The 12,565-nt window shown below is 43.2% G+C and overlaps 1 protein-coding gene across 2 annotated transcripts in view; it reads left to right on the top strand.

The window, feature by feature from the left end:
* The window catches only part of COL19A1 (collagen type XIX alpha 1 chain), a 1,614,879-nt gene that overhangs the window by 273,450 nt on the left and 1,328,864 nt on the right, over positions 1–12,565 (top strand). For both annotated transcript variants that reach the window (XM_077289962.1, XM_077289964.1), the window contains exon 7: positions 8,463–8,543. In XM_077289962.1, coding sequence (XP_077146077.1) covers positions 8,463–8,543 — 81 coding nt within the window. The remainder of the gene's footprint in view (positions 1–8,462; positions 8,544–12,565) is intronic.

The raw sequence follows: 12,565 nt of genomic DNA, 5'->3' as shown, positions 1-12,565 counted from the left end.
GTTGCACTAGCAACCAGCTCCTGTTTCTCCACTTCCTCAGCCTCCACCTCCTCATTATTACCCAATCCGTGCTGAGCAGATTAAATGAGGCTGGACTGGGTAGTATGGGGAAAGACCTCCACTATTCTAAACAAAAAAACACCAGTATACAGGCAGAGATGCTTACCTGTTCAAGGCCTCCAACAATTGCACTAACCAAGGTACAGCGGACCCAAGTTAAGATGGCAAATACACAGGTGCAGTAATACCGATAACGCAGCCACCCTACAATCAGGAATTGGCCGCTTGGTGCACCTGTGCAAACAAATAGTCTGTATGTGGCGTGTTCACACAGGAATGCACAGTATATGGCTCAGAGCCTATTAATGAAGCCATATAGCGGGCTCACCATAATGCATCCCGAGTGAACAGAGGCCACAGTGTACAGAGCCATAACCTTGAACAGGTAAGCATCTCTGCCTGTATACTGGTGTTTTTTTGTTTAGAATAGTGGAGGTCTTTCCTCTTATGGTGTTTTTTTTAGACTAGGACTGCCAATATGTAAGGACCCTTGACGTGGGTTGGCAGCTTAAATATTGTGGCCATAATATCGACCAATACCTTGCATACATTGTTATGTTTTTGGTGCACTGTATATTTTTCCAGGGTGCGGCTGGGCCCTAGATGGCTCTGTACACTGTGGCCTCTGTTCACACGGGATGCATTATGGTGAGCCCGCTATATGGCGTCATTAATAGGCTCTGAGCCATATACTGTGCATTCCTGTGTGAACACGCCACATACAGACTATTTGTTTGCACAGGTGCACCAAGCGGCCAATTCCTGATTGTAGGGTGGCTGCGTTATCGGTATTATTGCACCTGTGTATTTGCCATCTTAACTTGGGTCCGCTGTACCTTGGTTAGTGCAATTGTTGGAGGCCTTGAACAGGTAAGCATCTCTGCCTGTATACTGGTGTTTTTTTGGACTGGGTAGTATCTCCGTGTCTCATGTCTTCCTTCATCTCCACAGCATGTATAGCTTCATGTTAAATTGCCAGCAACGACTGTTTAAGAAGGCACAAAAGTGGAAGTATTGTACTCCCATCATTGTGAAGTCCTTAATGTCTTGGGGAACTGTACAAATGTTAAACATCCATGACCACCCTTCAGTTATTATGTGCAGAGGCTGATCAGAATACTGGTGTGCATGTTGGAGCCAGTATCCAACAACTGGTCTCTGCTGTTCACACAGCCTTCAGGGATTGTGCACTGTGGAGTTCTAGCATGTGTTCATGTCACACAGTAGTCGGTGAGCTGGCACTTGCATGTGCTGCTGTAGCAGTTGTAGAGTGGCGGTAGCTGTAACTAATGTGCAGAAATGGGAGCTGACGCAGCATACTTTGAGCTGAAGCTCTGAAAATTCTTGTTAGGTTTCCATAATCTGATGAGCTACTAAGTTGAGCACTTGTGTCAAGCATGGTGCGTGTGTGAGCTTGCGAAGCTTCACAACCACCACAAGGTTGTGCCCATTATCACACACGTCCATCCCTAGTTGAAGGTTCAGTGGCAAAAGCCACAGATCTTTCATTCCTTGAATGAACTCTGCTGCTGTATTCACATTGCCTCCTAGAGAATTTAGCTTCAGCAGAGCCTGTTTCCACTTCGCTGAAGTAGTGCTGCACAGCTGCCAGCTTCTGACTGATGTGGACGACGTGCTCTGAGAAAACACATTGGAGATAGAAGATAAGGAAGAGAAGGAGGGGATGCAGGAAATTATGTAAGAGGTGGAAGAAACCCTGAAAGAAGTAGGGCCAACAATCCTCGGTATCGGGAGCACATGTGCTGTGCCACGGTGGGAGTAGACCCCAGCCTCTACAATGTTCACCCAGTGTGCCATCAGGGAAATGTAGTGCTCCTGGCGATAAGCGTTTTTCCACGTGTCAGTCGTTATTTGGCAAGGCCAAAGAGATGTTCCATGACACATCCTGGTACAAGTCAGGGATGCCACACAAGGAGAAAAAGTGGAGGTGGGGACCGAGTGCCCCCAGGATGCCTGCCACCATAAGTCAGTGGAAATCCTTCTTATCAACAAGCCTAAATGGCAACACTTCCACAGCAAGTTGCCTGGAAATGTGCTTGTTTAGCATTTGGGCCGGTAGGTGAGTGACTGGAAATTTTCTCTTTTGTTCCAAGGTTTGGGGTAGGGACATCTGAATGCTGTGCTGGGACAACAATTTGGAAGTGCCTCAGGTGATGGTGCATCAGAATGTGCAAAGACAGGTACAGAGCAGGAGGTATCTGCACCAGTGTCATGGGAAGCATCTAGCCAAGGAGAAGATACAGTGTTGTCACCAGCTGTCAATCGTGGACCCAGGCTTTCGATCCACCAAGTCAGATGCTTAGATGACATGTGCCTGATCATGCTGGCGGTAGTTAGGCTCTTAGTGGTCAGGTCCCTGCTGATCTTGGCATGGCACATGTTGCAAATAACCATTTGTTTTGTCTCAGAATGCTCTTTAAAAAAGTCCCAGACTGAAGGACACCTTTGAAGGAGAAATTCACGAGTGTCGGTGCTCTGCAGAGCAGTTGCCCGCCTTCTCCCTCTGGTTACCAAACTACATCTTCCTGCATGTTTCAGTGCTGCCAATCCCTCCCTCTCAGTGCTGCTAGCCTTGCTCTGAATGTCAGCTTCAAAGGTTAGGTTGGTGACTGTCATCCACCACTTTGTCTTCCACTGCCGCACCCTGGTCCTTTTGACTTGCTGACTTAACAACATCCTGACTTATTGGTTAACTGGGTTTCATCATTATCTTCCTCCATAGACAAAATGTGCCATTCCCCACCGTCATCTTCTTGTGGCCATGACTACTTAAAGTTTTTTGCATCACTAAACAGCATCTCATATTGTCCAAGATCAGAGTGAGTATTAACTGTTCCAGACTGTTGGCTGGTGACACTGGACCATGTGGGAGACTGGGTATTGTTTCAAAGAATGATGGAAGCATTATGTGCTATACAACCATCTGTTTGTACTGGTGTAGTTTCGGAAGTGGTGTATCATGTCTCCCTGCTAAGTGGGACAGGAAGCTATGCATCGTGGATGGGTGTGTTTCTTGTGCTCCAGCAACAGGTGTAATCACACCTGCCCCATGTCCTCAGTGTCTGCGTGCACCATCATCAGCACTTCCACTTTCCCATCCCTTACCCCACCCCACGCCTTATGCATTTTCTGATTGCTAGGTCTCTTGAAACCAAGTTTATTTTTAATTTAAAAAAAAGGTCACCTGCAGCAGTCAAAGCATTTTTTTTGGAGTTTACTACTACTGTAATGTAACACAAAGCAAGTAAAAGTGTATGGATGACAAATTCAAACCAGAAAAAAAGTTAAAAGTTTTATATACCAGCATAATGTAACACAAAGCACGTAATACTCTATGGACGGCAAATTCAATCCAGAAACATTTTTGAACACTTTTTTGGACTGTTATATTTCACTGTAATGTAACACAAGGCAGCATAATAGTCTATGGATGACTAATGGAATCTAGAAAAAAAATTCAATGCTTTTTTGGAGTGTTATATACCACCATAATGTAACACAAAGCACATAAACCTCTATGGATGACAATAGTCATTTTTTATCCCTCAAAAAAAGAATATGGTCAAGTACAGCAGATATATATTTAGCAATGGACTGCAGAGCACTAAGCCCTACGTGGAGGCTGTATTCTGCCACTCTCCTGCTCAATCTAAATTCTGCCACTCTTACCTCCCTAGGCTAAATGCGGAATGTATCTGTTAGAGACAGCAAAACACTAGATTAGCCTTTAGAATGACTGTTAGTATAATGGTTCAGCATCAGCAGCAGTATCAACACTAGAGGACTCTTTTTCATTAAACTGTGCACACACAGGCCTGGACAACCACTCTCCGCCTCCAATAAGAACTCTCCCTTAGGCCTCTTTCACACTTCCGTCGGGTGGAGTGCGTCATAATGCAGTGAATTGACATACCGACGGATGTTGAGAAAATAGAGGAAACGTGTGCAACGCATCCAGTGTTATGACGGATGCGTCAAAGGAGTTCCTGCCTGCATTTTCAGGTATAAGATTCTGGAGAGAGAGAGCTCTTTTTTCCGGACTTGAAAATCATTCCGGGCATGCTCAGAGTGTTAAAACGTGATATGTCGCTGGATTCCTGTTTTTCACAGTCAGCGACGCATCCTGCGCCCATAGGCTTCCATTATAGCCAGCAACGGGCAGTGCAGGATGCGTTGCTGACCGATTTTCTGACGTGCAGAAAAAATGTTCCTCTGAACGTTTTCTCCGCCCGACGGACGGTTTTTGGCCGACGGATCTAGTGCACGACGGATGAATCGGATGGCCATACATCACAATCCATCGCTAATACAATGCATCAGAATAGAACCACAAGGAAGCTATGTGACGTAAAACTATATAAATTTTTATTAGTAATGCAATTAAAATGTAATATAACATATGTTAAAATCCACTAGAGGGGGACAACAGTGCAAAAAGAGCAACCATGCAAGAGACTATAATACCATAATGCAATACCGTATTGCCCCAACCTAAAAGGTCAATAACAAGGTGTTGGAGATTAAACAAAAGGCATATTGTATCAGGATTATCAATGACCAAGAAACCAGCTTCAAAAGTAATCACATTATGCCTAAGTAATAAGTAATTAATACATGTCCGGGTTAGAAAAAAGTGCCAATGTGCGTATATCCAAATGGAAGATTAAGGTGCTCAGTGTGCATATCCTTAATAGTGGAGAAAGTAAGTCCGGAACAAGTGGCAGCAATATGGGTTAAGTAAATCAACAAATCATTGCTGGTCCGTGGGTACTATAACTGAAGATGGTGCTGGCACCCCAATGCGTGTTTTGCGTTAGATTTATCGAGGGTAGCTAATACAAGTCTATGAGAAAAAAACAGGATCCTGCAGAAAAATTTGCAGGATCCTGTTTGCTCAAAACTTGATGGATTGTGACGGGAGATGAAAGACGGAAGTGTGAAAGAGGCCTTAGTTGGGCAATGGCGTTAGTGTGCAAGTGTGGCTCCTGTTCTTTTATAACCCCTGATATTGTGAAACAGGGAGCTAATCACAGTATTGCCACTACCAAGATGGCTACGACATTACTGTGACTGGCAGGCAATACTAACATGTTTATTAGCTGTGTATCATGCACCAAATATGCAGGGTGGGGATTTGAGCTTCAAATGCAGGCACCAGCTAATGTTCACCGGGTGCAGAGCATATGTGAGTACCCAGATACTCAAGTGAAATCCATGTATCACCGAGCACATTCCCTCATCACTAATCTGAGTCTAATCTTAAAGAACTTTTGGGTATGGTCACAAGTAACAGGAAAAATCTCATAGATCAAGAAGAAGGCTGCATGCATTACTTGTGGATTTTGTAGTGGATTTGATATGGTAGATCTAAATAATCAAAAATCATCAGCACACCTCAATTATCAGAAGTGCGTGGATGAGACTTTGAAATTCATTCATTTTGCTGCTATTGTAATCTACTTTGGATTTTCTGCCCCCAGATCCAGAAGTAATATCAGTAGAAAATGCACTATGTGTAATCAAGCCCTCTGGTTTACTTGTATAAGTGTGAAAAGGAAGAATCAAAGCTGATCAACGCATTATATATTACTTATCTTATATATGCAAAATATGGAATCCAAGAAGATAAATAACTTATTCTGATTTAAATACCCACTTAAAAACGCCTATAAAAGTTTCACTGTGTACCTAAAATGTTTCAGTTAACCTTCTACCCAGTTAATTCTTCTCTTTTCCGTTAGGTCTATGACATCATGTGTAGTGTTGAGCGATACCGTCCGATACTTGAAAGTATCGGTATCGGAAAGTATCGGCCGATACCGTCACAGTATCGGAATCCAATCCGATACCGATACCCGATACCAATACAAGTCAATGGGACTCATGTATCGGACGGTATCCCTGATGGTTCCCAGGGTCTGAAGGAGAGGAAACTCTCCTTCAGGCCCTGGGAACCATATAAATGTGTAAAAGAAAGAATTAAAATAAAAAATATCGCTATACTCACCTGTCCGACGCAGCCGGGACTTCAGCGAGGGAACCGGCAGCGTTGTTTGTTTAAAAATCGCGCTATTACTTGGTTACGTGAATTCCCGGCTTGTGATTGGTCAGGTCGGCCATGTTGCCGGGACGCGGACCAATCACAGCAAGCCGTGACGAAATTACGTCACGGCTTGCTGTGATTGGTCCGCGTCCCGGCAATATGGCCGCCCTGACCAATCACAAGCCGGGACGTCACGGGAGGCTGGACACGCGCTCATTTTAAAATGGGCGCGTGTCCAGCCTCCCGTGACGTCACGGCTTGTGATTGGTTGCGCCGCGATCAACCAATCACAAGCCGGGAGGCTGGACGCGCTCATTTTGAAATGGGCGCGTGTCCAGCCTCCCGTGACGTCACGGCTTGTGATTGGTTGCGCCGCGATCAACCAATCACAAGCCGGGAGGCTGGACGCGCTCATTTTGAAATGGGCGCGTGTCCAGCCTCCCGTGACGTCACGGCTTGTGATTGGTTGCGCCGCGATCAACCAATCACAAGCCGGGAGGCTGGACGCGCTCATTTTGAAATGGGCGCGTGTCCAGCCTCCCGGCTTGTGATTGGTTGACCGCGACGCAACCAATCACAAGCCGTGACGTCACGGGAGGCTGGACACGCGCCCTTTTTAAAATGAGCGCGTTTCCAGCCTCCCGTGACGTCACGGCTTGTGATTGGTTAATGGCGGCCATGTTGCCGGGACGCGGACCAATCACAGCAAGCCGTGACGTATTTTCGTCACGGCTTGCTGTGATTGGTCCGCGGCCCGGCAACATGGCCGCCCTGACCAATCACAAGCCGGGACTTCGCGTAACCATGTAAAAGCGGGAATTTTAAACAAACAACGCTGCCGGTTCCTGCGCTGAGGTCCCGGCTGCGTCGGACAGGTGAGTATAGCGATATTTTTTATTTTAATTCTCTATTTTACACATTTTAACATTAATGTTGTTCCGATACCCGATACCCGATACCACAAGAGTATCGGAATCCCGGTATCGGAATTCCGATACAGCAAGTATCGGCCGATACCCGATACTTGCAGCATCGGAATGCTCAACACTAATCATGTGATAAAAAAAACTAACTAGCTGAATCCTTTTAAGCTCTATGTAGAACTGAAAGTCTATTTCTCTGCATGAGGCATCATTAGAACTACAATTCTACATCACTGCTAAGACCCTGGCAGCCCATCTTCACCTCACCTTCAACTCCTGACCCAACTTCTCTGCTCCCACCCTTGTCAACGACTTTGCAGTTCTCTAGGATTGTATTTCTAATGATGACTTATGCAGGCAAAAGTGACTTCCTATTTCTACCCAGAGCTTAGAAGGATTTAGCTAGTCTGTTTTTAATCACATGATGTCATAAACCTAATTGAAAAGAAAATCATTAACTGGGTAGAAAGGCAAAATGAGCAATTGTAAGTACACACAGTGCTATATAATATGATGATTGTAATATATTAAGAGTATAACAACATTGATGGGAGCGCTTTTTTAATAAGGGTGTTATGGCTTGGGACTTATATACTAATATCGTCTTGTAGATGCAACTGAATTCCAATATTGAAAAGCAGATGCATATGGAGAATAAGAAAACCACAGTGACCTAATTGAAATAATTCACAGCATACAATACAGAGCTTGCGTGGGGGTGGCTGATGGCATAGTTGATCACGTTATCAAGTGTTTTTCAAAAACAACAAGAAAAATATGTCCTTGCTGAAGAAACAGAATGGATTCTGTTATGCCTATTAAAAGGCTTAGGCAAGAGCATCTGACACACTGTTTTAAAGTGCATGAAAAAAGAATCCATGTGCCCCTCAAGCCCTGAACTGGGATAATAGTGTGTGCATAGTGTTCATTCACTTTACAACTACATTTTAACCATCAGTCAATAGATAATTGACTTTTTTTTTTTTATTAATTCTAAGCAAAGTTGGAAGAGAAATACAGAAGCAATGCAAATGATGAAAAATTTTAATTGAGTTAATGAATTACAGCAACGCACTTTATCCAGAAATGTAAACAATCTACATAGACTGTAATCTACATGCGTATTAACCTGTCATTATTATTTATGTTGCCAAATACCACGCATTGTTTAAGGAACACATGCAAATGGGGAATTATAAAAATGATGGTAAAATTGGTCTGAGAAATATTTTCCTTCATGTAAACAGATTGGCTCTGATAATCACAAAATAATATGGTTACACAGTACTGTCCAAGTCATAAAGATCTAAACCACATTTTAGGGATTCTTTTGACATTTTCATGTGCAATTAGATCTGCATTCCTTTCTGTAGTTGGATGGGTGTTTGATTTCCATGTATTATTTTCTACCATAGATTGAACTCCAACGAATAACAATTTACTGCAGTCCAAAACAGGCGGCTCAAGAAAACTGCTGTGAGGTATCTGATGGAATGGTAAGATTAGTTTCTGTAAATGTATGTTGTCATTTCAGTATAAACCATATGTCATATTGTGTACCTGTACGTGATCCAATCTTTAGTAAAAAGCGTTGAGAGCTAACAATTTTCAGAAGAGGAGAACTTGCACTGTGGTTAAGATAAACAGTTCTATCTATTTGAAAATCAAGGCATGAAGTGAAAAAAGAAATCTGTAATCAGTAAGTGCACTTGGCAGTATTTTATATTTTTACCAGGGTCACCAAAAATGCACCTTTAAGGCATCCTGGACTAGAGTCACTCTGGAGATGATATAGACTTCTGTGCTTTGTGTTTTATTCCATTCACTGTAAGTGGACCATGGATCAATACCTATGAACTTCAAGTAATTAGTCTAAGGCTAGGGTCAGATGACCATTTTCTCTCCATTGGAGAAAATCATCTAATAATGCTAATCAGACTTTGATCATAGTTTGATTAGAGCTGGGTCCGCTTTTCTCAGAAGTGGAGAGAAAGTAATGATATACTAATGCTCTAGCCAAGACACAGAGGATTGTTGGTACCATCCTTGGCACAAGATATTTGCCATGTCAACCGTCCTTTAGCTACAATCTTTATCTGTGCTCTGCTGACAGATTAGCACAGCAACACCAATGAATTTGTATTCACATCTACTACCCTGTTCTGTAACTGGAGCAAGGCCAATTGTTAAAGCAGCTATTGTAAAGTATTTATGATTAAATTGTACCTAATGTATGAAGATTATGAAAAAGAAAAATCAAATTATTAAATTAAATTCATTTAGCTAGTATACAAGCTACTAACAATAGAAAATGCACACAGTGCATTAAAGAAAGTTACAAAGTAACATTCACAGTCATAACAAAAACTAAGTACACCCTCTTTGAATTATGTAATTATACTTATCAATTGATAATTAAAAAAAAAAATCTGTTTTAGAAAATCTTAAAATTTGGTAACTATAGCAACAGCTGAGGACAAATTATACTATGTCATTATTTATTTAATAAAAACAAGGTCAAAAAGCAGAATCCATGTGTTAAAATTAAGTGTACCCTTACCGTTACTATAAGAATTTTCAGAAAAGTAGCAGGTGCAGCTAATTAAATGCCATTAATTAATTGTCCATCAAAACGTGTAACCACCTCTATGAAAAGCAGAAGTGGTTACTGGTATGGAACATGCAGGTGTGTGTTAAAACAATGCCAAGGAAAAAGAACTCAGCAATGATATTAAAGAAGCACTGCCCTTTAAATGTATAGAATAAGGCTTTTTTCCAACAATTTGGAGTCCATCATTCTAAAGAGAGAAAGATTATTTACATATTGGAAAACATTTGAGATAGTTGACAATCTTCCCAGGAATGAACATTCTAGCAAATGTACACCAAGTTCAGTCTGTGTAATACTCAGAAAAATTTCATGAAACCTAAGAGCTAAAGCTCAGACCCTAAAGGCTTCAGTTAGCATGTTGAATTTTAAAATTCATGACAGTACAATTGGAAAAAAGTGAATAAGTGTTGCTCGCTTGGAAGGCTTGCAAGGAGAAAGTCTCTTATTTCTAAAATGAATATGGCAGCATGGCTACAGGTTGCAAAGTTGCATCTGAACAAACCACAAGACTTCTGGAACAATATCCGTAGGACAGATTAGATCAAAGTGGAGATGTTTGGCCACAATGCTCTGTGCCACAACATAGCACACACACCTCATATCCACTGTCAAGCATGAACTTATTTGTATACGAAAATATTCTATCATTAAATGCAAGGCTATCTATTTAAAACGTTAAAGCTTGGACCAAACTGGGTCATGCAATAGGACAACAATCACAAACATGCCATATGCATCAGAATGGCTGAAAAAAATAATCAAGATATTGAAATTACCTAGTCAGAGTCTCCAGAACTCAACCCAATTGAAACACAGTGGCAGAATCTTAAAAGAATATACAACTCTGGCAAAAATTAAGAGACCACTGCATAATGTTCAATTTGTCTGATTTTTCTCTTTATAGGTATATTTTTGAGTAAAATGTAAATTGTTCTTTAATTCTAGAAACTTGTGACAACATGTCTCCAAATTTCCAAGCAATAATTTCTGTATTTTTTTTTCTGACAAGGAAAAATGGTTAAAATGAAAAAACAAAAAAACAGTGTTTTCAGACCTCAAATAATGCAAAGAAAACAAGTTCATAATCAATTAGAAATAAGAATACTAATGTTTTAACTCAGGAAGGTTTCAGAAATCTATTTTTTGTGGAATAACCATGATTTTTAATCACAGCTTTCATGCGTCTTGGCATGCTTTCTACTAGTCTTTCACACTGCTTCTGGCACAAAAATGTAAGCAGTTCTTTTTTGTTTGATGGCTTGTGACTATCCATCATCCTCTTGATTGCATTCCAGAGCATTTCAATGGGGTTCAGGTCTAGAGATTGGGCTGCCCATGACAGGGTTTTAATGTGGTGGTATTAGGGGTCGAGTTCCCGCCTCTGCACAGGGGGAATCTCGGGCCATCTCCGCTGCGGTCTCCCATTCTTCTCCTGCCGCAGTGGAGCCTGCTCAGCGGAGACGTCAGTCCCAGCAGCTTGCTCAGTCCCACTCTGTACAAAGAGTTACTGCTGCTTTTCCTGCTTCTGCCATTGAAGTCAGTGCTGGGCAGCGGCGAGCAGACGCTTCTGGGACTAAGTCCTGCTCTTCTCATTCTGAGCATGCCCTGAGTGAGATCTCTCAGTGGAGATCGAGGGTCACATGGTCAGATGCTGCAGCTAAGTCCATTGGTCCTTTCAGGAAGGTCCTGTAGGTGCTAGGACTAAGTCCTGCTTGGCACACACTGAGCATGCCCAGGGCAAGATCTCTCAGTGGAGATTTAGGGTCACATGCTCAAGTATGGCAGCCTCTCATTGGTCCTTCTGGGAAGGTCTTTTACTTGCTGCAGCTATATAAGGCTCGCATGGCTGCAAGGCCATGCACTAGTATTGCTTTCATTTATGTACTTTGCGCCAGTGTGGTCTTGTATGAGTGTGTTCAGGGAACCGGCTGAAATAAGCCCCTAGAATGCTGGCACCTCCGGCGAAGAGTTCGTATGCTTGTGTGTTCAGGGACCTGGCCGAAATAAGCCCCTAGAATGCTGGCACCTCCGGCGAGGAGTTTCGTGTGCGTGCAAGACCACTAACTGCTCTTGTTTAGACAGTTAGCCTGTGCCTCTGTGGAGTCTAACAGGGCGCAGCGCTTTGAGTTCACGGCTGCTCTGTGAAGTAACAGAGTTGGCTAACACTGCCATTAGTTCCGCTATTTACTAGCAGCAGGTTCTCCTGCACGGTGCACCCCGGGCTGCGAACGCATCTATCCTAATAAAATATATTCTTTCATTAGGTGCGTTCCGCTAGCCCTATCATAGCATAATACTAGCGCCAGGGTCTGGCTAGTAAATGGCGGACATACAGCAATCTTTGCGGTATATCCAGCAGCTGGAGGGTAGGTTGGCGGCTCTCGAGAGCTCAACCTCAGCTGTGGATATTTCCGCAGTTGCTGTACAGGCTGCTAGCATGGCTGCAGCAACTTTGTCCACTGCCACCCCTGTTCCGACATTTTCGCGCCTCCCGCTCCCAGAAAACATTTCTGGAGAAAGCAGATCCTGTAGGGGATTCGTGAGTCAGTGCTCTATTCACCTTGAGCTTCTGGCTGCACGTTTTCCCACAGAGCGGGCTAAGGTGGGATTTATTGTGTCCCTCTTGTCGGACAGGGCATTGGACTGGGCTACGCTGCTGTGGGAGCGTGGTGATCATGTGGTGCAGAGTGCTCCGTTGTTTCTGAGCACTCTGTAACAGGTCTCCCTTGGACCTCAAGTCACCCATGATACGGCGCTCCAACGGCTGGCATTAACTCAGGGTCCTTGGTGAGCCAATTCGCCATCCATTTCCGAACTTTAGCTTCAGAGCTGGAATGGTCGGATAAAGCCCTTATCCCCATATTTTGGAGGGGGCTGGCTGATCACGTAAAGGACGCTCTGGCCACT

This window comes from Ranitomeya variabilis, chromosome 2, assembly GCF_051348905.1.
Source record: "Ranitomeya variabilis isolate aRanVar5 chromosome 2, aRanVar5.hap1, whole genome shotgun sequence".
Lineage (NCBI taxonomy): Eukaryota > Metazoa > Chordata > Amphibia > Anura > Dendrobatidae > Ranitomeya > Ranitomeya variabilis.
Note: the sequence above shows the minus strand (reverse complement) of the source record. Positions and strands in the feature narration are given on the sequence as shown.